We start from the raw sequence: 24,449 nt of genomic DNA, 5'->3' as shown, positions 1-24,449 counted from the left end.
ACAATGAACCAAGGGTTGTGGTGGATTTTCCATCACTGACAATCTTTAAATCAAGATTCAATGTTTTTCTAAAAGATATGCTCTAGGAATTATTATGTGGAAGTTCTGTGGGCTGTGTTACACAGGAAGTGTAACATCACAATGACAAGATTATCACAATGGTCCCTTCTGGCCTTGGAATGCATGAATCTGTTATACACTCTGAAGTCTTTTTTTGGTTTGTTTTATTCTGAAAATGTTAGTTGACCAATTACTTAGACGAGCTGTGTTTTAGCTGTCTTAGAATGCACGTTTCCATTCTACGTGCACTTGCATTTGGGGCTAAAGGGAAAGGAGATTGTAAGAATAACAGTTCATTGCACACACATTATGCCTCGCAGGATTTTCCGTTGAAGAGCTTTCTTCAGTTGACCATTTCAGCCAACATTAGATATTGCCATATTTGGAAGGTGTGATCTTTAAGTTTAGATCGGTTTTATACTTTGAACTGTCATTTGTTTAACAAGATTTTGTGGGGGGTGGGGAATGATAGATGCAATCCTTTGAGTTCTGGTTTGGCATTGATTGGAGGCTGGTTTCATAAACTTTCTGCAAAGTGTAGCTTGAAAGACTTGTCTTACACCATGCCTTGTCACATTAGAGATTAAAACAGCATTTTATGTTTTTCTGATGATTTGTCTGTAGTACTGTCTGTGGTAGCAGTCTAAATTGATTTATCGATGAAATGTTGCGATTTAAAAGTACTCGCTCCCATACCCTTATCCTTCCACTATCTCCACCTGAGAAATCTACCAAAGATATAGATTTATAGCAGCTGTAACAGATGGTCACTGATGTTTGCAGTCCCTTCTAATTAATCAACAACCAATTGCAAGCTCCTGTTTTGATTAGAACTAAAAAAAAGTTCACAGCTGATTAACAGGTCAGTGAGTGAAACCTTCAGTGTATGCCATGAAGCTGCTTATTACTAAGCCCTTTTAAGTACTAGATATTTTATGTTCTTTGTTTAAAAAAAAAATCAAAAGTAACTTTCTACCTTTCAGGAGCAGGTATGTGAAATAATTGACATGCCTGAGACAACAGGATCAAGTTCATACTCACAGGACTATCACTGTAAAATGTCAAAAGTGAAAGCTTGCAGGGCGGGGGAGAAAATCTGTCACACATTTCATTGCCTCTGTATCTTGTATGCATCTGGGTTCAATTACTGATTCACCTAAAATTAGGAAAGATAATGTTTTTAAGCCTTCTTCTGAGATATTGAACTTAATTATTAGGTATGACAGGAAATTGAATTTCTCACAGAAAGAGAATTGTTTACTGTGAACATGCTTCATGATGGTTTTTCCACTTTAAAACTGCTAGTGTTAGAGATACGAGGAGCCCACAGTCACAACTGCTCTATGGGCTTCATTGTCCCTGGTCCTGTGTGGGTTGCAGAGGGAGTGGAGCAAGGAGCTATCCCCTCTTCTGCTTTGCACCCTGCTCAAGGGCCCAGGATGACTTTAACCCCTGGGATTGGAGAAGTACAGGGATTTCTCCCTCCTTGCACAAACTACCCCAAGAATGGAGGGAAGAGCTGGCCAGCTGCACAGGAGGAACATACTGCACCATCTGAGAGAGCATGAAGCAACATCCACATTCCCCCTGTGCACAGAGAAACAAGGAGTGGATTGTACCAGGATCTAAAAGCCCCAGTCTGGCCCTGTGTAAATCGCAAACACCCAGTGAGTCAGCCACCTTCAGAATGTGTCTGTAGTTGCGGTTGCGAGGCATTTGAATTATCAGAGATAACACACTTCTGGCTCCTTCCACCTTCTAACATTTGTTTGCAGGTTCATGGTAGAGGACTGGATTGAATTAAAGCAGGTGACCACAGGGCAGTCTGTTAGGCAGTTGCACTCCCTGGAGTTTTACAATGTCTGGGCTACCCAGTTCTTGATGAAGCAATGCATGCTGGGATCTGTAGTATCCATTGGCCATGTCTGCAATGAAGATCTAAACAGCTGCACTATGCTCTATTTTGTGCAAATGAGGTATAGCCCTTATTGCCAGAATAGCTTTTGGTGAGGAAACTTTGGGTGCTCCTGAGCAACAGGAATGATGAAGCAGTAGCCTTTAGTTGATGACTGCAATGACTAATGATGCCATTCTGTTAGCAAAACAGCAATGTGCTATGTTGTGATTGTAACCATTTTGTTTACATCTGACAGTGAGCCACCTATATGGATTTGGACTGATGGATGCTGAAGCTATAGTGATGGAAGCAGAAAAATGGACAACAGTCCCTCAACAGCATGTGTGTGTGGAGAACACGGATCACCAAGCCAAGTAATACATGTTGTATTCAGTGGTTCATATATTTACATGTAAAGCAGTTGATACAATGTACCTTTCTTTGTGCTCTCTTTGATTTGCCCATATGAAAGCTATCCTGCCCTTGATAAATCATAGAACTGTAGGGCTGGATGGGACATCGAGAGGTCATCTAGTCAAGCCCCGCAGCCTGAGGGAAGTTTGTTTTCGCACTGTATGTGCCCAGCCTGTTCTGTGGCTACACAGAGAAGATCAGTCTTCAGACACACTTCCAAAACACCAAATTCACTAAAAATGAATGATGTACTTAAATGATAGATGTACTTAATGGACCACATCCTCGGCTGCTGAAAATTGCCACGCTTCCGGGAAGCGATGTCCTTTATACCAGATGAGGATCTGATCCCCTGCGTGTTAATGATATTCACTATCTAATACACAGTAGTCAATATTATTTAAGCAACAACCATGGAGCCAGGCATTTCTGTGAATTAATAAGCTGTGGTCCAGTGACATTCTCTGATGCCATCAGCAAACCTCAGCTGGTCACTAAGATTATGCTAACTAAGATGCCTGGTAACCAAGATAATGCTAAAATTTTATTTTTTTAAACTAAAAAATAGTAGTCTGACATTGACCAATAAATGCCATACAAGGATGATTTGGTCCATTCTCCAGAAAGCAAGCCTGAAACAACTTTGTTGTTGGTATATCTTTATGTTACAGAACAATACGGCCAGACAGCCAGGTCCACTCAGTATACAAAGCCACTGGCTGTTCAGATAATTCCAACCACCATGTGATCTACTTGGAGCATGTGGTTGTGCGCATCACTATCACCCATCCTCGGCGTGGAGACTTGGCAATTTTCCTAACCTCTCCTTCTGGAACAAAGTCGCAGCTATTGGCTAACAGGTACAGTAACCCTATGCAACTTTGCACTCCAGTGAGGGCTCAGAGCTGGGGTGAGATTGTAGCTTACAAAGAGAGGAATTAAATAATTGTTGTACGTGGGTTAACGGTCATAGGCATCTAATTACTTTGGGGAGTGGAGTAGGAGGGATGGGGGAAATGAAGCAGTAATTAGCTATGAGGACTGTAGTCATTACTGTATCAGTATAGGTCTAGACTAGAGCAAAGCTGTTACAGACTCATCTTTACAGATGGAACCCCTTCCAGCTGTGAGATCAGCACAAAAGCAAAGGAAATTTTGATAGCCTGAGTATTATCGGAGGGTAGCTGAATGGGGGAAAGTCTTCTATAGACAATTAATACATAATTGTTCATCCCTCCTTCCTTAACACTTCTTCCCAAATAATAAACATAAGATAAAGTAGCCTAATTCCTCTGTAATTGTTTTCCTCATCAATTCCCCTTCCATTTTTCCTTCTGCCGGAGTACATAGAAGTGGTCTCCTCCAGCCATGAAAGGCTCTTGACAGAATAAGAAAGAAAACATGGTTATTGTTATAAGCAGGCATTGCACTGTTGATCATAAAGGGTTGTTGACACTCGTATGAGATTTTTTAATGGGCATCTTTCAAGTGGATCCACATTCCTATCTCAGTGGTCCCACAGAGTTGTGATGGACACCTGCTGTTTGTTACTAGGCCTCTATCATGCAGCAATCCATAAGGCTCAGTCTCTCTCCCTTCCTCTTTCAGCTCTACATGAGACTGCTTAGAGAAACTGGGAGACACCTTATCCAGATCTGACAGAATGTCTCATTCTCTGAGGCAGCTCCTCCACCACCAGGATGGCCCAATGCCTAGAAGTGATGTGTATCACTATCACTTACCCTCAGCATAGAAACCCTACCAATACCTTATCCTCACCAAAGCTTTAACTACCAATCAGTGGTCCATGGAATCTCATCAGATCAAAATGGAGTGGCACCTCAGGGTCCTCCTCAAACTCCTTGCTACTCCCAGACATGCAAATAGCCACAGTGGCAAGGAATGCTTTCTTGCATCTCCAGCTGGCCAGAAAAATGTACCCTTTCTTCTCATGCAAGGATAATCAACACTTTTGCCTTGGTGATTCACCACATTAGTCTACTGTAATTCTATGTAGGGTTGAATGCAGCTATCACACAAAGGCTGAATTTAGTGCGGCATGTCGCCTTAGCAACAACAACCAAAACTAGCACATCACACCTGTGCTTTGTGAACTCCATCGGGACCTCATTCATTTCAGAAAAAAATGTGAAGTCCCAATCATTATCTGCAAATGCTTTAACAAATTGAAACCTGGCTACTTCAGTGACGGCCTCAGAAGTTCTGGTCTCCCAAGACAGCTGAGCTCCACTGGGACAACACAGCTATAAAGAACCAGGGGTCAACTATTTGACTTGGGCAAGAGAGCATTCGTAGCAGGAGAACAGATGCTGTGGAGCTCCTTGGTAGAAGAGACAGATTGACTCCAAACATGGTTTTATTCAGATTGAAGTATAAGACCCACCTTCTCACTAAAATCTTTCCCCAGGAGTGATGCCCATAAATACTTTCAAAAAATCCTTCAAGCATATAAATTCACACATGGAACGGAGAGGGAAATCACCATGTGTTCTGAATTCTTTAGCTTCTTCATAGTATTTTCAGTGTTGAGATACCACCATTATCAGTGCCTTAGAAATAACATTGACAGGTGCATGTGCCATACAGAACCTTCTTTGTTGGCCTGTACAGAGACGGATTCTGTCCATCTAAACAGTTGCAATTTGGATTTGGTTTTCTGTTTGGAGGAGGCTCTCTTTACTCTTCTGTCCTTTTTTATGCAGTGGTTCTTCCATGAAAGCTTCAAGATGAAAATTTTTAAAGCAGTCCAAATAAATATATCCAAATAAAATAAGTTGGTATAAACCCTTGGGTTTTACTTGAGCTCACTTTAGGATCCAGCCTTTCATGTGTTGCAGCTGACTCATTGCCAGTGAGAGATAAAGACATTCCAGTGTTCACAGCTCACCTCTTGTGATGATTGGTATGTGGAAAAGTTACAGAATTTAATGCAGTCATCCTATTTGTAACCCTTGTTCCTTAAAAGGCAGTCGTTTTCTGAGCTTGCAAGTGAAACAGAAATGATGCAAAAGAAATATATGTATAAAGCATGGAAATGTGAGGCTGCGTCCCATCCAGCACTGTTATCAGAATGCTACCCTCAAAACAAAGATTGAAAGGCCTTTTATGTTCAGCCTTTTTCCAGAAACAAATTATTCATGAAAGAGCAAATATTATTACACAGAGACACACCAAAAATCCTTTTCTCATGCAGGCTTCTGAAATATATTAGCTTGCCAGTCAGAGTCAGTTAACATCAGTTCACAGCTCTAGGATTCTAATAACAAATAATATTTTTATTTTGGGGAAGCCAGGACTGGCAAATGAACTACAGCCCCCAACAATCCTTTCCTTCCAGTAGAGTTCAAAAGTTGGTGGATACAGTGTTTTCAGATTATTGGAAGGCTTCTTTATTTTCTTTTAGTCCGCAAAGAATAAACCCTACAATTTAGGGACACTGCATATTAGTGATTCGAGTGTGTATTTTTAAATGTCATTTTGTCATTTGTCATACAAGAAAGAGTTGTTTTTGTTTTTATTTAACATCTTTAGTTAGGGCAAAAAGAAGCAATGCTTCTTTTTTCCTACTATAGTCATAGGTATGCCAGAATAAATCCATGCATGTGCACAGGTAATACAAGGATGCCTCGGCAGCAAATCATTTGGGTTTTTTCTACAGACAGAGTCTGCCATACATTGCTGCTACCTGACTGAGATACTTTTCTCAGACTTACAAGACCTTTACGTGCACACGAACATGAGTAATAGCAGCAATACCAGCTGTTTTACTGAACCCAGGAAAAATCTCATTGCTTCACCATTACTCATCTGGTTTTAATTTGAAACAGTTTACTGGTGAAATAACTTAGAAGTGCAGATGTACATTTTACACCTTATCCACCAGATCTAGAAGAAGAGTCACTGCATAGTTTCTGTTGTGTCAATGAATAGGTCCCCCAGACAATATCTGTTGTTCCCCGCCCCACACCCAATATTTTGTTATTTGGCATCCCCCAAAATGACGTCAGGAAGAAAACTTGTTAGGCAGAGGAGCTATGGATTCCTTCACAGGCATTTGGTGGATTACATTGTCACTGGCTTCAGCTTCTTGTGCATTCATCAAAAACTGCATTACAGAGAACATCTGCTTTGCTGTTTGGAAAGTGCTAAACATGATTAAATTGGATGTACTGCAAAAGACGAAAATACAGGCTCAGAGAGTGCAGGCTGGGGTGAGGCTGAGGCTCAACTAGTCATAATAACTACATTTGGACCAAAGCGGGACAGAATCCCCTTTTCAGAACATTTGCCCATTGGATTTGGCAACACACAGGGAATAGTTTTGAGAGACCAAGGCTTGTCCCAATACACACTCAAATCAAGAGGCCACAGAGGACCTTCTAGATGGAAAGAACACGGAAAGGGACTAGTATGCTGTGGGCTTACTTGTCTCCCAGCGAAGTCACTGCTTGCTTTAAATTGCATCCTTTACATTTAAAACAGCTGCTGCCCGTTAGAACTACATAGCTGAATGCCTTTTAAACATATGGTGGCAAAATTCCAGTCCTTTATCTTCATCTGCTTACTTCTCAATGACATTAATAATACCTCTTCCCAACAACGAGAGGACGTGTTTTCCATTGCTATCTTTTCCTCTAATGAAATCTTTGATATCAGTAAATTTTGTTCATAAAATCCTCTTCCAAAACCTCTCCATTTCTGACTAAATATGGGGTCCTGTAATCTGGTGTCACTTGCGATATCATTTAATAAAAATTCTTGGCGATGAGAAATGGAAGAGGAAGCCCTTTCTTTATATAGGGCTATTTAGATTTCTGGACTGTCCCAGCTGTCATTAACATATTAAAATCTACTATGGAAATACTTCATAAAGTGTTGCATTTTAGAGGTAAATTAAAAAGAAGAGGAGAGGACAACACCACTTTTGATGTTGAGCCACAGCACCCCGAACCCCTCTCCACTAACAACTAGAGTGACCCTACAGTAATACCATCAAATACATGAAAAACAAAAGAATACAATCACCTACCTGTACCCAGCCCATGTGGATGAACCAGCATCTGGAATAATTATTTCCCATCCCCAGGCTGCTATTTTGCACTTCCTCCTTTAGCTTTGCCCCAGCCCTTCTCTTGCTGAATAGACATTGTGCCATTCCTTCTTCTCGAAACAGTTGTCTCCCATCCCCAATTTCTTCAAAGTCCTGCACTTGCTGCTTTGCTGTGTCTGTCAGCACTGGCCTTGCTTCCCCCTTCCCCCCCTCAAAACAAGACTTTGAGTGGCTTCTCTTGCTGCAGCTGACAGGAGAAAAAGACTTGTGCAATGCATTAGAATTGTTTCCAGCAGGCAGACAACAGATGGAAAATAAATAGGTTCATGAGCACTGGGAATGTTAGTGATGCTAGAGTCAGAAAAATAGCATCAGAAAATAAATATATTTAAAATAGTGGGGGAAAGATTTTCTTTTGATCTTTCTCCCTGACATTGGAGGGCCAAATTCAGTTATTTGTGAGGAAGCAAGTGAGCCCCTGCAAATGGCACCATCCTCCCTTTTATTCTAAACCCAGTCTTGGGAGATGCCCAAAGATGAGCTTGTAAGAAGGATGAAGTTCAATATATCCAACCTCTGTAAAAATGCAGGCCCTTTAGATCAGGCCTGAGATTACTGCTGGATTAGTACAGGGAACCTTTGTGTTCCTCACAGTACTAGTCTACTGGTCGCTATCTATCAGCTTTTAACACTCAATTCTTCACTTAATTTTTGTTTCAAATTAATTTTAGTTGAAGCTGGATTCATCCTGAAAAGTGGAACAGGTGGAAGGAACTATAAGATGACAAATGAATGGGGTCAAATTTATGATCTATCTGAATGCCGCAGTAAATGGTGTTTCCAATAAATTAGGAAGGAAGAAGGGAGATGAATTACACTTTGTCAGATCAGGGGATAGCTCTGAAGAATTTTGCTTCCTCCGCACAGGTTTGTCTCAGCTGCCTAAGATGAATGGGCAGTTTTGTAACCTTGGGATCACTGGGCCCAGTTAGTCCCTGGTATAATACCATTGACTTCAGTGGAGGTTCACCAGGGATGAATTTGACCTACTTGATGTACTGCCTTGTGCCTGCCTCCCCCACCAGCTTTCCTATCCCCACTTGTGCCCGAAAGAAGTCTGTATTGTGGTGCTGTGTTAATTCATGGACCTGCACCAGGGGCTGCTGAAGATTTTCAGCTAATTAGACAGAAACGTGTGTTTTTTAAACAAACAACCGTGAGCACAAATAATACCCTGGTATCAACAGGCGGAACCTCAAGTCCTGACACACCTGGTCCGATGAAGACGGACCATTACATGCTGGTACCTGTAGAATCTGCGGGCAAGTTCTCTATATCAAAGATGAGGGTGACTGTAGTCAGGCCTCTTTCCTTCAGTGTAGTTATATCTTTCCCGTTGTGCATGCAACCATCCTGTGAGCAGAGCTGGCATGCTCACATTTCAGATCAAACTGTGCTTGAGTTCCATGTTGCCTCATAAATTCGCTTTAATGAGTAAATGTAAGAGGTGAACGTCTGGAGGTCAGATCTATGGAAAACAATGCCTTTACAGAGGGAAGATATAATCGTCTACTTTCTTATGGAAAATCCCTTTAACTTAACAGCTATAGGTGAGAAGGCTTTCAGAGTGCCTATCAGCTCCCAGACCATTTCTTAGGAGGATTTGTTTTCTTCATACTGTAACGCCAATGGGTGGTAGGAACTGGTTGACTGCTTTGATTCAGCCAGTTTCAGCTGTCTGGTGTTCCTCAAAAGTTATTTCTCCCAGCTGACAGGCAGTTGCTGGAGCCTCTGTGGAGAGTAGCTGTTCAAAAGAGTTTACCCAAACATTTGCAGGTGCAAAGCTCAAGAAGGCACTCTGCGATGTTCAAAATACTAGTTCAGCTTAAGTCTTGTCCCCCATTAGCCCAGCGTGCAGGGACCACTTATATGTCAAGTTGCTAATTTAGGAGGGCTGGAGCACATCATAAACAAAGAGCTCTGCAGTAGAGGACAAATCGTCCCCAGCCTCCAACTGCCCTCATCCCCACTGATCAATCATTTGGGAGTGTGTATATTTCCTGATTCTTGAAACTGAATTCAGTACATAGTGTACGGTTGTCTATCACATGCAGCTGGAACTTCAAGGATTAAAAAGGACCAGAGTAATACAAATCTATATTTATAAATTTACCTTTTTTGTTTGTCTTGTCATGATGTCTGAATGTGGTGGTACTCACCAAAGTCTAGCCCCCAGATCCATCTTATGTTATAGACAGGAGAGGGTTTCAGTTTGCAAACTCAAATTAACTATGGCTTGCTGTTTTTCTCTTTGGGTTGTTAGGTTTCATTGTTTTTATTGTTGCTTTTGTTTTTTGCATTTATCAGTTGTGAGCCGTTTACTAAAAATCTAAACTATTTTCGTCCTTGTAGATCTTGTAGATGTAACTGTAAGGGGCTAATTTTATGTTCCCAGCTGTGGAATGTGCTTGAAAGTGGATACCCACCTGCCTCTATTTCTAAAATTTAATTACAGATGACTATTTCTGTTTCTAATTATGCTGTTAAATGGAGAGGGGATATAATTGTTAGTGGTGAGGATGATAAAAAGAGAGACCTGCACATTTAAACAAGATGATCTCGTTTTCAGGAAATAATTATTTGAGTATACTTTCTACTTATATATATGTGTGTGTGTGTGTGTGTGTGTGTGCGTGTGTGTGTGAATATATATTCACATACACACCTACACATATGTGTATTATATAATTTCTCAAAGAGACCCATTTTTTTCAACTTTAAATTAATTTCGTACTGGACATGTTCTTTTTCAGCACATAGATGTTCCATCTCTTAGTACAGGAAGTCAGGACTGCCATATCCAGCCTATCTTGGCCATATTGGTATCACCAAGGTTCACATGGGTACTTAGGCAACTGGTCCCACTTTAGATTAAAATTACATTAATAAATAGTTTATAAAGGGTTCATGAATGATTAGATAATGTTAGACGTATGTTACAGGCACGAGTAGAGGTGTTATAGTGGTTATAAGCACGTCTATAATTGTTGTGCATGGCTATAAGCCACCCATTGAACTATTGGACTCCGCAATAATCCATAACAGTTGATTAGCCATTCATTGAAACACCTATTAATCATTTACTAATTCTTTGTAAACTATTAATAAATATACCCTTAGTATGAAGTATGACCTAGTAAATGAATCCACTGACACATGAAAAGTATGAGCTGGGTTTTAGTGACTCAGTCATGTTCCTTTTATGCCTCTGGCATTTAGGCCAGTGATGAAGCGCCTCCATTCCGGTCTGTTTCTGGCAAGTCTTTCAATAGTTTCCCAGGTGTGCCCCAGGTTTTTCAGCTCGGCTTCTACAGCTCTTCACCATGTTGTTTCGGGCACCCAAAAGTGACTGTGGTTTTAGATTAGAGTAAAAATCTATTCACATTTTTAAATACCACGTTTTGGACAGAATTTAGATAAGCAAACAATATGAAGACCAACATCTGAGGTGACTGAAAATGTAATTGCCACTGATCTGAGGACAAGGTGAAAAGTAGATTATACCCTCCTCTAAAACACAAATACTGTGGAAAATCTTGTACTAGTCCTTGGTAAAAATAGGCAGTAAATATCAGTTACATGTCTCTGTGAAATGTATGTGACTTAAATCCCAATAAATATAGAATTTTTTAAATAATGACATGGTATTTATATAATGCAATGTAAATTAGTTGCCATAACAGTAGAGAGGACTGTTGCTGACCTGACTGACTGACACTCTGTTTAAAAATAATATACTGTGGTATATGAGTTGTTTACTGAGTTACTGTAAAAAATCAGCACAATATTGCATGGCAACTGTATTAAGTCTGTTAAAAGCAAACTTTTGCAATCTTTTAAATTGAACCTACCCAATATGTGTGTGTGGAATGATACCTGGATAGGTAATCTGGATCACTGCAGTACATGGTGTATGCTATACTAGCAAACATTTGTTTGCAAAATCTGCTGTACTCAAATAACTAAATTGATAATCACACAGAATGGGCCAAATACTCTGCTAGTACAAATTCTGTGACATCAGTGGAATTGCACTAAGAAAAAATCCGACCCAGTCAAGAATGAGAATGTAGTTTTATTTTGAAGTATATATTCTTCATTGAATGTTATCAGATATTCAGACACGAATTAGAATGACAGAAGGATAAAAGTTACACAAACGAGTCCTGCAAGCTCTCTGTGCACATGGTTTCTTTTAAACTCCAAGGAAGTTAGGGAAATGGAGGCCTTACAGGATTAGGACCTATCTCTGTGGAATGAGTGAGGTTCTCAAGAGGAAAGATAGCCTTTTTATGTGTGCCTGGAATATCTTTTAACAGTACTTTGCACAAAGTAACAGCGCTAGAATTGTATGCAGCTTTCACAGTTTTTGCACACTGTATGCACAACTTTTTGAAAAAAAGACGCTGAAATACACTTAAAAAAAGAAAAACCTACTCATACAAATGTCTAAAAAAAACAAACCAAGTGAAATCACTTGACTCTTTCTTGTAGTTTCTAAGAGAAAATTGTGGTAAATCCATTGAATCAACAATGGTTCTATGCCAGTAGTCAGCTAGTGTACAAATCTAATTTTATGAAATATACTTAAGCACAGATGTGAGCCATGGAATCTCCATACATAAAGAGTGTGAATAAAAATATATAGCTAAACATGTATTTGTGAATCTGGCTGTATGTGTGTGTTTCCAGGAAAGGGAGAGAGAGATCTGAAATTGTATACATTCATAACAACATAAGAATGGCCATACTGGGTCAGACCAAAGGTCCATCCAGCCCAGTATCCTGTCTACCGACAGTGGCCAAAGCCAGGTGCCCCAGAGGGAGTGAACCTAACAGGTAATGATCTAGTGATCTCTCTCCTGCCATCCGTCTCCACCCTCTGACAAACAGAGGCTAGGGACACCATTCCTTACCCATCCTGGCTAACAGCCATTAATGGACTTAACCTCCATGAGTTTATCCAGTTCTCTTTTAAACCCTGTTATAGTCCTAGCCTTCACAGCCTCCTCAGGCAAGGAGTTCCACAGGTTGACTGTGTGCTGAGTGAAGAAGAACTTCCTTTTATTTGTTTTAAATCTGCTACCCATTAATTTCATTTGGTGGACCTTAGTTCTTATATTATGGGAACAAATAAATAACTTTTCCTTATTCATTTTCTCCACACCACTCATAATTTTATATACATCTATCATATCCCCCTTAGTCTCCTCTTTCCCAAGCTGAAAAGTCCTAGCCTCTTTAATCTCTCCTCATATGGGACCCGTTCCAAACCTCTAATCATTTTAGTTGTCCTTTTCTGAACCTTTTCTAAAACCTTCCAAAGCTGAACTGTACCATTCATGAGACACTAGTCTCTACTCCAGTGAATCTCTCATCAATAGCTTTGGGGAACCAGGCAACATGCTGTTAACATTGAACAAAAGTGCATGCTCTCTTGTGTCTTTTCAAAATCTCATTAATAAATTCCAGTTTTAGGCAATAAAATCTTGGGCCAGTCTTCCCTGCTGATCAGCATCAGATTGCAGACTCTAAACTGGGTCCCCTCTACTAAAATGCACTGTATTTCAGACCCAAGCTCCAATCTCTTCACCCAAGCCCTAAGTAATGAAATTACTGTAAAACTGTTAGTAAGATGAAATCATCATATGCCAATTAGTCTCTGCATTCAAGCAAAACTAGACTTTGTCAAACTTTTGGATATAGCAGTACTTAAATCATTTGAAGTTTGATACACCAACATCTCAGTTACCTTTGTTTTGTTCATAAGCATCATGAGCACTGAATCTCTCCTGGCCCCAACTGCTCATGTGGTATTGCTCACCTAGTATTGCTTATTTTGTTAACCCCCTGTTCAGTATTTCCATCCAAAACTGGAAAAAAGAAAACTTTCCACTTAAAAAATGATGTTTGTATCTGGGTCACGCTTTTAGAACAAAGGAAATGTAGTTGTGTTCAGTGTATACTTTTTCAGGATGTGAATTTTATTAAACGGCACTGTTTCAGAGTACACATTGTAAGGAGAGTGGTCAGTTTGGATGAGCTGTTACCAGCAGGAGAGTGAGTTTGTGTGTGTGTGTTTGGGGGGGGGGGGGTGAGAAAACCTGGATTTGTGCTGGAAATGGCCCACCTTGATTATCATGCACATTGTAGGGAGAGTGGTCACTTTGGATAAGCTATTACCAGCAGGAGAGTGAGTTTGTGTGTGTGTGTTTGGGGGGGAGGGGGGGAGAAAACCTGGATTTGTGCTGGAAATGGCTCACCTTGATTATCATGCACATTGTAGGGAGAGTGGTCACTTTGGATAAGCTATTACCAGCAGGAGAGTGAGTTTGTGTGTGTGTGTTTGGGGGGGGGGGTGAGAAAACCTGGATTTGTGCTGGAAATGGCCCACCTTGATTTTCATATACATTGTAAGGAGAGTGGTCACTTTGGATGGGCTATTACCAGCAGGAGAGTGAGTTTGTGGGGGGGGGGGGTGCGGAGGGTGAGAAAACCTGGATTTGTGCTGGAAATGGCCCAACTTGATTATCATACACATTGTAAGGAGAGTGATCACTTTAGATAAGCTATTACCATCAGGAGAGTGTGGTGGGAGGAGGTATTGTTTCATGGTCTCTGTGTATATAATGTCTTCTGCAGTTTCCACAGTATGCATCCGATGAAGTGAGCTGTAGCTCACGAAAGCTTATGCTCATATAAATTGGTTAGTCTCTAAGGTGCCACAAGTACTCCTTTTCTTTTTATTAAACTGCACTGGCAGTTTTAATTTGAAGTGAATAAACTTTCATTCTCTCCTGCATTATATGAAGCAACAGCATACAGAAGAACCATTCCCTCTCCCGCATTGACTTGTTATATACAAAATGGTCCCATCAGATATGTTTGAAATAGGTGGTGCAAAACCATGGTGATAAGTTCAGTATAAGTGCTTAGATTAGATATGCTAATTAGTTTAAATATATTTCATTTGTGAGTGGGTACACATGAGGGTTGAGGATCACTGATGTAGGCAAGGGTTTATTTTCTTGTTCTTCAGGATATACTTTATTGCTTTATCCTAGGTTATTTGATCATTCCACAGAAGGTTTTAAAAATTGGGAGTTCATGACTACTCATTGCTGGGGAGAAAAAGCAGCAGGTGACTGGAAGTTGGAGATTCATGATACCCCATCTCAGCTGAGAAGTTTCAAGTCTCCAGGTATGAATCCATCCTTTAGTTAGGCTTAGTGGTTCAGAAGAATATGTTCAGTTGCATGTCGTACTTGGGCTAAATTCTACCCTCATTTATACTTGAGCAGACCCACTGATTTCAATGGGATTGCAGAAAATTGAGGGCAGAATTTGACTCCCATCTATTTGTTGTGTTTCACTTCCACACTTCTGTTACTTGTCTTCTGAGACCCGTAACTCCTTCTTACCATGAACCTACTTCTGGTTTGTGTGGAAAAGAATGGCAACAATGCAGTGTTCTTGGAGGCAAACTAGTACCTCCTTTATCCCCACCATGTGAAAACTTGCCATCTCAAGGTATAAGTTGCACTTCACAGCTAGACCACATCAGGCTTGTGAGTTTTGGCAGCCAAGAGTCAGTGTTTGAAAATACAAAGGGATTTAGAGACAAATTTTCAGAAGGAGAAGCCCAAGATTGGTATGTGCAGTTGCATGTCTGCATTTTTAAGGCAGTTAACACAATGGCATGTACAAACTGGTAAAGGCTACCTTTTGAGCTCCCCAGATTCTGGGCCACCTTCTCATCAGGTTGATCAAGGCCACTCCCCTTGTTGTGGCTGATAAAACTGCTAGCAATCTCTGTCCACACACTTTCTCCAATCCATGCTCAGTACGCCAGCTACAAGGAGGGAAGTGGCCTTGTTCAGTTCTCTACCACTGGAGAATCTACACACACACACAAACCATATTGGGGTGAGCCTCCCTTAGCCAGCTGCACCTGCTTTGAGGTTGCTTTGTGCTGCCATACACAAGACAAAGTGTCCCAGAACTTTTATTCTCCCGCTTTTGAATCCTATTCTTGGTTAGATATGCTTTTAGCCTCAGAAGATCTTCTGCTTATAATTCCTGTTGCACACATAGGTCCCAATATGTGGTCTGATCTTACACTAGTATATGCAAAAATTTCAATACAGATAGATCAACTAAATGGAGATTTAGGTTAGAATTTCAGAGGGGTCCAAGAGAGCAAGATGCCAATCCCCATTGACTTGCAATGTGAGATGAGTATCTTAAGTATTCTGAAAAAAATCTCAGCCCTAAGCCTCATTTTCAACAAGATATTCTACAAACAAAAAATACCACCACTATTAATTAATATAGAGTAGAATGCTTCCCTTGATATCTCACATCAAAATAAATGAGATGCCCTCAAATCAGTTGTCTGGGGGCGTTTAATTTCTGTCAAGATTTATTTCAATAAAAATATTGAGGAAGAAAAATTACATCAGCAAGAAATCTATACTAAAAATGTTCACTCAAGAGTTGGAGTACAAAGAATGTATTGAAAATTATGTAACAGTAAAGCTAAATTAACACTTATAGTGTGATTGAAAACACTGAGAATCAACTCAGTAAACAATATTGCAATAAAAGTGGAAAATCTGAGTGATGACTAGCCTGTGACATTTAAAAAATGTATATAAATTCAGGATTAATGCTCTAAAATCTGATCTGGGTCACCATAAAATTACCACTAGGCATGTTGGTTTAGAATTCTATAAAGACAACAAAATATATTACCCTTCAGAAAAGTAAGTCCACTCATAAACCATTCAAGATTTTTTAAAAATTGATTTATCTAAAATCAATCCTAAATTGCAAGAATAAGACATGTCTGATACTCAAGATAAAATATTTGAAGCCATACAAATATATTCTTGAGAGTTTAACACGAGAATTTTATTTTTAGGCAATTAAAAATACACTTGTTTCTGAATTAGAAAATATATAATGACACTCAAAAATCTAAACTACTTTCACCAAATATGATGACTGTATCACCAGTACACAGGAAAAGAATAAAGAATTTTTGGCTAAGTACTAGCTACCAAGCTTGAAAAGTATCTGTTTAAAGTTTATTTTGTAAAAAAGTTTGTGGCTGATAACATAAGAAGCATATTAAATATCTCCAAATTCAGCCTGGTCAGAAAGTCCCATTGGTAGTTTTGTTATCAGATGTAGAGATGGCCTTTTGTCCTGTGGACTGGAACAATGTTTTTTTTTTCCTCTCTTGGTTGAAATTGGATTTGGCTTAAGATACTTAATTTGGATTAATACACCTTCTTCTTTGAGTGCTTGCTCATGTCAATTCCAATGAGGTGTGCACGCACTGCACGCACAGCAGCTGGAAGGGTTTTCCCCTAGCAGCATCCGTTGGGTCGGCCTGGGCGTCCCCTGGGGTCACACCTTTATGGCGCTCAATATAGGGCAATGCCGACCCGCCACCCCACAGTTCCTTCTTACTGACTGTGACGGTTAGCCGGAACGCTCGTGGCTCTTGCTCTGCAAGTGCAACTCCCCTAGTTTCTTTAACTTCTTCGTGTAAATAGTTCATATAAAGTGTATCGTTTGTATTAGTATTAGTTTTAGATAGGCTTTAGTGGGGGGTGCACCCTTTGGTTCCCCCTTTTTTCCCCAGAACTGGGGCATGCCTTGGTCCCCAGAGTTTAAACCCTGCATAGACTGTAGCAAGCATTTGCCAAAAAGTGACCCTCACACTTCCTGCCTGAAGTGTCCAGGTGAAGGAATTACTCTACTACTCAGCAGGCCAGAGATGATGCAGCCTTTGGAGGAGCGGTGCTACAGTCAGCGAACCTTTCAGGTCCAACCCCACCTCCAAAATTTAGGCTTGGTGACCACGTAATTGGAATCAACATGAGCAAGCACTCAACAAAGAAAAAACGGTTACTCAAAAGTGAGTGTCTGAAGCTATGCTCCTAAATCCATACTAGAAGCCTAAATAAACAGTCCGATTTTCAACATTGCTGCACAGCAAGAAACTTTGTGTTAAAGTCAATGGAAACTGCTGGGTGCTCAGTATAATGGAAAATCAGGCAGTCTATTTATTTAAGTGCTAACTAAGGATTTAGAAGCCCAACTTTAGACACGCAGTTTTGAAGGGCTTGGCTACAGCACTCTAGAGGTCTGGAGCAAAATACAGTCTTCTTCAGTTTTTCAGTCATCACTCAGCTATGTTTGGTCTGATTATCTTCTCACACCAGTTTTCACTGGTGTCATTCCATTGGCTTCAATGGAGTTCCTCCTTTCATCAGGTTATTAAAAAGGAAGCCCATAAAGTCAATGGTCGGCAACTTCATCAATATTTTAATGTTACCAAATTTATTCTTGGGGTAGCCAGAGGGCTGCCTGGCTCCAAGGAATTGGTTAGACCAGCTTGCAACAGCACCCTATGTGTCATCCCCCAGCCAAGTACAGCAAAGAGCAATGCATTCCAACCACCTCCCTCCCGCTCTGCCATGACATGCTCCCTATGCTAGAGCTTGAGCAAGGGCTGGCATAGAGCCACTTTGATAGTTTTCCACCAGCTCCTTACATAGGGGCTATTCCCCAGAGTCCATTTACAGCCCCGTTATGCTACCAGGGCAGTGTAAAAGGGACAAGCTAAAGAGAGGATTGAGTTCCACCAAATTTTATACAGGACTTACGTAAATTCAAATACTCTTTAAGGACATGTGCCTGCAAACTCTAGCTTGAATGAGGAGTCCTGTTGATTTCAATACTTTATACTGTATGAACTACAGCACAATTAGTGGTTAATCATATGGAGCTAGATCTTCAAGTGGTGTGAATTGGCAGAGCTCTACTGATTTCAGTTGAGCAATGAGGATTTACAGCTGGTGAGGCTCTAGCTTATGTAGTGCAAAGAAGTTGCAAATCCAGTAGACCTGCCCAAATGAGGATTTCTCTGGCAGCTGGCACAGAGCTATCTTAGCCGTCTCCTCCAATACGCGGCTGTAGAAGTCCACAGCTGGTATATCAGCCCATGGGGCCACAGTTAGCCAGAATAGTTTAAAGAAGTCCTGAGTCTGCTCTAAACCGTCAGGAATCAGGTCAATGGGAAATCATCTCCCATATCTTCAGATGCACCCATTGGTTATTGGGCACAGCTGAGAATCTGGACCTGGAGAAGTGATTCTTCACTGCCTTGAACCTTGTGTAATCATTTACACCTGCAAAATGGGTGTATGACACCACCAGATCCGAATATAAATGTTAGATACCGACTCTGCATTCATATGCTTGCAAGTGACAACACAGGGATCCAGGACAGTGGAGAATTCAGGCCCTGGTTCTTTTTGTCCTCTTTAGCATCATCTAATTTCAGCATCCAGCGTAGTACTTGCCTCATAATGGAAACCGTCCAATAGCATTCCTATTCAGAAAAGATTTGCTAATGCCTGGCATATGTTAGCCAAGGAAAAACTCAGATGTTTGGAATGTTTGAAGTTTTTCCTGGCAGTGATAGATCAGTGGGCAGTGTGTGAGGTAAGCAAAGGTGCATGAGTACCTTCTATAATAGTTACCCAGTTTATCACCATAGTCTGAAATTGATCACACTGCTATCACCACCATATGTGTTTTGTATTTCTGCATGTCTTTAAATATTTGTTTAGCTATCAAAAAGTTTTATAATTAAGAACTGCAGTTTTCCTGTCTCAAAATGTGAACAAATGGCCAACCCATGTAATGTTTCTGATGTCATCAGACCCTAGCATTGGGCAAAGTATTGTCACATCTGTTAGCCATAAAGAAAAGCAGCATCCAGTTTATAAAAAAACAATGTATGTTATTTCTGCATTTAATTCAGCAGAATTAATGGGGCAAAGTGCAGACATATGCTGTCTATGAAACACTGTGGTATACTGTTTCTTCTACACGTACAACTGGGGATCTCTTTGTTATGTACTAAATATAAGGAGGGAAAGAGACTGTGGTAGCCAGACTAAATGGTGGAATCAGCCAAAAAGATATGTTGGCTCAAGTGCGTATGTTTTGTATATTTGTTATAAAAGTGTGTGTGTCTGTGTGTGTGTATTTTCATTGTACAAATTAAACCTGCCTTGAGGCAGACTTCATTTATGTGCTGGTGAGTTCCATGGATTTTCTCACTCTTTATCGACTGAACTATTCTTTAAAAGGAAAATACTCCCATGGTAACGCCTGCATTACTCTCCCCTCCACTTGTTTACTTAAGAAACACATGTAAGGCCCAGATCCTGTAAATAGACGTACTCGTGCAGACCACTGCATCATGCAAAGTCCAAGTATGGAAGCTTCAGTAGGACTCAGACTTTAAGGCCAGAAGGGACCACCATGATCATCTAGTCTGACCTGCTGAAGATTGCAGGCCACAGAACCTCACCACCCACTCCTATAACAGGCCCAAAATCTCTGGCTGTTCCTAAAGTCCTCAAATCTTGATTTAAAGACTTCAAGTTACAGAGAATCCACCATTCACTGTAGATCAAACCAACAATTGACCTGTGCCTCATGTTGCAGATGAAGGTGAAAAAACACAGGGTCTCTGTCAATCTGACCTGGGAGAAAAATCCTTCCAGACTCCATGCATGGGCAGCAAAAATAAGTGGGGTATTTCTGGTGGGGTGCTGGAGAAATTGGTTCTTGGACCAATATTTTTGTCAATGATCTGGAAAAAAAATATAAAATTATTGTTTATAAAGTTTGCAGGTGACACAAAGATTGGTGAAGAATTAAATGATGAGGACACGGCACTCTGCATCTATTAGTAAAACACATTATTTGACTGCATCCAGTTTATTATAGCCAAATTCAAGGTCATACATCTTAAAACATAGGCCATAATTACACGATGAGGGACTGGAAAACTGGCTCTGACAAGGATTTGGGGATAAGCACCTAGAGGACATGCTGTGGCTAAAAGGGGCAACGTGATCCTGGGGTGTATAACCAGAGATTAAAGGTATTTGATCTAAAGAAGGTTATGGGGCCAGTTCAGCTTGATCGTGTACAGGGAGATGATATCTGATACTACAGGGTTCTTTAATCTAGTAGACAAGAGCAAGTGACTGGGAGGTGAAGCTAGAAAAATTCATCCTGGAAATAAGGTGCACATTTTATACACTAGTAGGGTAATTAACCATTAGAACAGCCTAACAAGAGATATGGTAACTCCATCACTTGAAGTCTTTAAATCAAGGTTGGATGTCTTTCTAAAACATATGCTCTAGCTCAACTATAAGTTGTTGGGCTCAATGCAAGAATTAAGCTACTCCTGTGTGATGCAATAGATTAGACTTTAGGACCATGGCCTTCTCTGGCCTTGTAATCAAGAGAGGACAAAATAATGTCAGATAAAGAGAAGGATTTCTATCAGATTGACAATACTGGGTTGACTGAGACACGTACTATTTCACAACAGTTTTTAGTCTGAAAATATAACAGTTGAAAAGAAAATGGGTGATCACCTCCCATCAGCCAGTCAGCTTAGGAAAACCTCTGCTTCTTTTTGCTTAAATTGTAGGTGTTGAATGTAAAATCAAAGAGGTAATAGGGCACATTATTTGGGTACCTCACTAGAGCATAGCAACAAAATTGGGAGAATACAGAAAGATAACTAGGATTTAGTAAAAGTTAATGGAACTTAACTTCCATAGTTTAAAAATACACAGGCAAAGCAAAATATTACAGCCCAAAAACGAACTGTGGAGAGCAACTAATATAAAGGAGGGCGTAAACTTATTTGAATTTTACCATACATGTAGTATGAGTGATCTTCTTAAAGCAAGGGTAATTTGGTTAAAACTTCTGAAAAAAAGTTGCTCCGAGGGAAGAGCAATTAGACCAAAGAACAGCCCACCACGAAACATAGCTGCAGGACTTCTTCAAATATTCACTGCTGACCTATTTCAGTCCCAAGCCTTCCATGATGAGAGACTGACAATTATGTTGACTTGGGTTAAATTGTATAATGGTTTTTTAATGTGGGCAAATGCAATCAAGGGAGCAGTGTGGACAAACTTATTTTCCATATTGTAATTTTATAGTATGGGTTGTCACTGATGGTGATGTTTTCAGAGGATGTCATGGAAGTTTTACTACAGAGTTTCTGATAAGTTAGAAGAGTTTTTCTTCCCTTAGTGTGCATTAGTAGACCTTCATTAAAGCCAGTAGGAGTTACTCATTGGATATGATAAGAAAATCAACCCCTTTAATAAACTGGCATCCCATCAATTGTGCAACTAATTAATTGACAGATTAAGAATAATAAAAAAGAAAAGTTGGTTTACTAGTGTTCTGAAGGAAAGTGAAATCTGGGATGAAAACTTGCCTCATTGAAGTCTGTATGAGTTTTCCCATTGATTTCAGGGTCAGGATTTCATCCCTTATTTGAAAACTTTGTATGCTTTTTCATTGAAGCAAGCATGGAGTATTTAAGTAAGCTTTTATTAGAACTGGAAGAGGTTGATGTGGTGGAAGATCTGATGTATGAAAAACTGATTTAGAAAGGTGAGCTGGTTTGGATTTATACTGAAGCTAAAACTGCATTCTCTCTGTCTCACAACACAGAGATAAAGCAAGGGCTCAAACTCACTCATATTCATTCACAAGTTCACATGATCAGAATCAAAATCCACATGATAGAGAGAAAGAGAGGATGTAAGTCATTTCTAAGATTATGCTTTAAATATTTGACTGCTAGGCAAATTGAAAGAATGGTCCTTAGTTCTTTATGGGACATCCATCCAGCCTTACTCGCCAAGAAACGATTTTCCCAAAGTGGAACGAGTGCGCTCCAGTCCAGTCGAAGACCCTATAGAGGACTATGGGACAGATGACTATGCAGGTGAGTTGGAGTCTACATCTCGAGGAATCATTCATTTACTGTATCTCATGTATAATAGAGTTGAGGACTAATTTGGCCCACTGTATGTGCCATTGTACTGTCAGAACATCACTGCCTAGCCACCTTAAGTGTTTGATGTTCACCACTTCTCTATACTCTTCCTCCTTCTGTCTACTTGCATTCCCTGATTAGAGGCTAAGATCTTGGAGGCAGGAACTGTGCCTTTTTTGTTTGTTTGTTTGTTTGTGTTTGTTTGTTTGGAAGCCACTTAGCACCATGTGGATGCTTCTGGAAACAAATAATAAACAACAACAATAACCAAAGCAGTTGAATAAAAAATATCCACAGTTACTTTGAGCTGCCTTTCCCTGTCTCTGGATTGAAGAGGAAATTTGTATGTGTGTTTATAAAACTTCTTTTCATAAGTTAGAATTGTAATAAATATAAACATGCAAGCTTTATAATAATTACATGCAGGAAAATGAACTTTCTAAGATCAAAAGCATGATGCCAACCAAAGCTCTAGTAAAAAGGCTTTGCACTGAGGTTTTTCCCATGAGGAATGGGAGTGATGGGACTTCACTTAAGAGTTTTGATTAAGAGCCGAGTCATGTGACTTGTTATTTAAAGTTGCACATACATCTTTTTAATTCTGGTTTTTTTAAGCATGACAAGTACATATGGTATATTCATGATGAATATACATGGCGAAGAATTCCCCAGCAGTATATATGAGCAGGTGTTCGGGATGGTATCATCTACATTGTGTCAGGAGAGACAATCTCTTTCAACTGAGCTCTATCAGAAATTGTCCATTGTCTTCATCGAATTTTTATTATAACTAGTCTTTCTGGCATCAGTCAGATAGCATCAGAGCAAGAAGACAACAAGTCAGTGGGGCTGGCCTGTTTCGGTATGACATTATTTATTCCAACAATGTCTAGAGCGTTCTGAAAGCACTTAGGCCCATTATGTGTGAAAAGGAACTTTTGAAGGCCAATAGCTTGGTAATATTTGATTGGATGATTCTGTGATCAATATCTCCCTGTCTAAAGGTAGAGTGCCAGCCCCAAGATGGCAGCATTATACTGAGAACTTTTCCATTCTCCACTCACTCTTGAACCTCTCTTTATTTTGGAAGGTGATTGAGCCACTGTAGAATCACCTGGACAGACTGAGGTTTTCCTTTTTTTTTTTTTTTCTCCCCTATTCTGGCTTCAGGCATCAACATGGCATGGAGATGGGATTGACACATAATGGTTACTGAGCAGCTTTCCGTAGTGATAATGTTTAAGCTGCCAAACACTTTTGATGGTATTAGTTATAAACACCAAACCACTGTATAACATTCACATTGCCACGGTGGACCACAAACTCTGCCTTCCCAAAATGTAAATACAGACCTACAAAATAAACACTGACAAAAGTCTCAAACAGAACCGCTTCAGCTGCTGATTTAGAGAGAAAATACACTGAAATCTAGTCCATTATCTTGCCTACACATTCCAAAAATTACATCCAAAATTCCACCATGAGCCATACAGCCAAGTGAGCTCATCTGCTCTCTAACCTATGAAGCCACTGGAAGATCCCATTATTCATTAATATATCTCCTTTTTTCTGCTCCCCCTGGTTCTAAGATACCACACCATTATTTAGTCATCATCTACCCACATCCTCTCCTGGAATTATGAAGAAACTGCACCACAAGATAGTGGTCATTACTAGCATTTAGTTGCTATCCAGTAAGAGGCTGTTAGCAGGAAGATGAGGTCAGGTTGGAGAATCTTAACAATCAATTCCCCAACTTTCAGATTTAAAGTTCATATTAAAAATATTGTAACAATATTATGAATAGGGCCCCAGTACTCTTATTTAATTATTAACAACAATATGCTAGTGATAGCGTGCCAAATACTGTTTGCTCCCAATCTTAGATTTATTTGGGCACAACAGAGCTATTTATGATAAATGATGTTGTTAGTCTTTGTTAAGGGACTCAGGGACCTTCGGGCATCGGTGACAAAAAATGTAAATGATTTTATTTGTTATGAAAGCATCTGTTTGACTCCACAAATAGTATCTGA

At 40.0% G+C, this 24,449-nt stretch overlaps 1 protein-coding gene across 2 annotated transcripts in view; it reads left to right on the top strand.

Annotated features, from left to right (window-relative positions):
• Positions 1 to 24,449, top strand: part of PCSK5 (proprotein convertase subtilisin/kexin type 5) — a 300,051-nt gene that overhangs the window by 193,819 nt on the left and 81,783 nt on the right. For both annotated transcript variants that reach the window (XM_084628879.1, XM_084628880.1), the window contains exons 11-14: positions 2,214 to 2,331; positions 3,043 to 3,231; positions 14,567 to 14,703; positions 22,219 to 22,362. In XM_084628879.1, coding sequence (XP_084485005.1) covers positions 2,214 to 2,331; positions 3,043 to 3,231; positions 14,567 to 14,703; positions 22,219 to 22,362 — 588 coding nt within the window. The remainder of the gene's footprint in view (positions 1 to 2,213; positions 2,332 to 3,042; positions 3,232 to 14,566; positions 14,704 to 22,218; positions 22,363 to 24,449) is intronic.

This window comes from Lepidochelys olivacea (assembly GCF_965140295.1).
Source record: "Lepidochelys olivacea isolate rLepOli2 genome assembly, chromosome: 5".
Lineage (NCBI taxonomy): Eukaryota > Metazoa > Chordata > Testudines > Cheloniidae > Lepidochelys > Lepidochelys olivacea.
The sequence above is the reverse complement of the archived record's forward strand: the minus strand, read 5'-3'. Positions and strand labels throughout refer to the sequence as shown.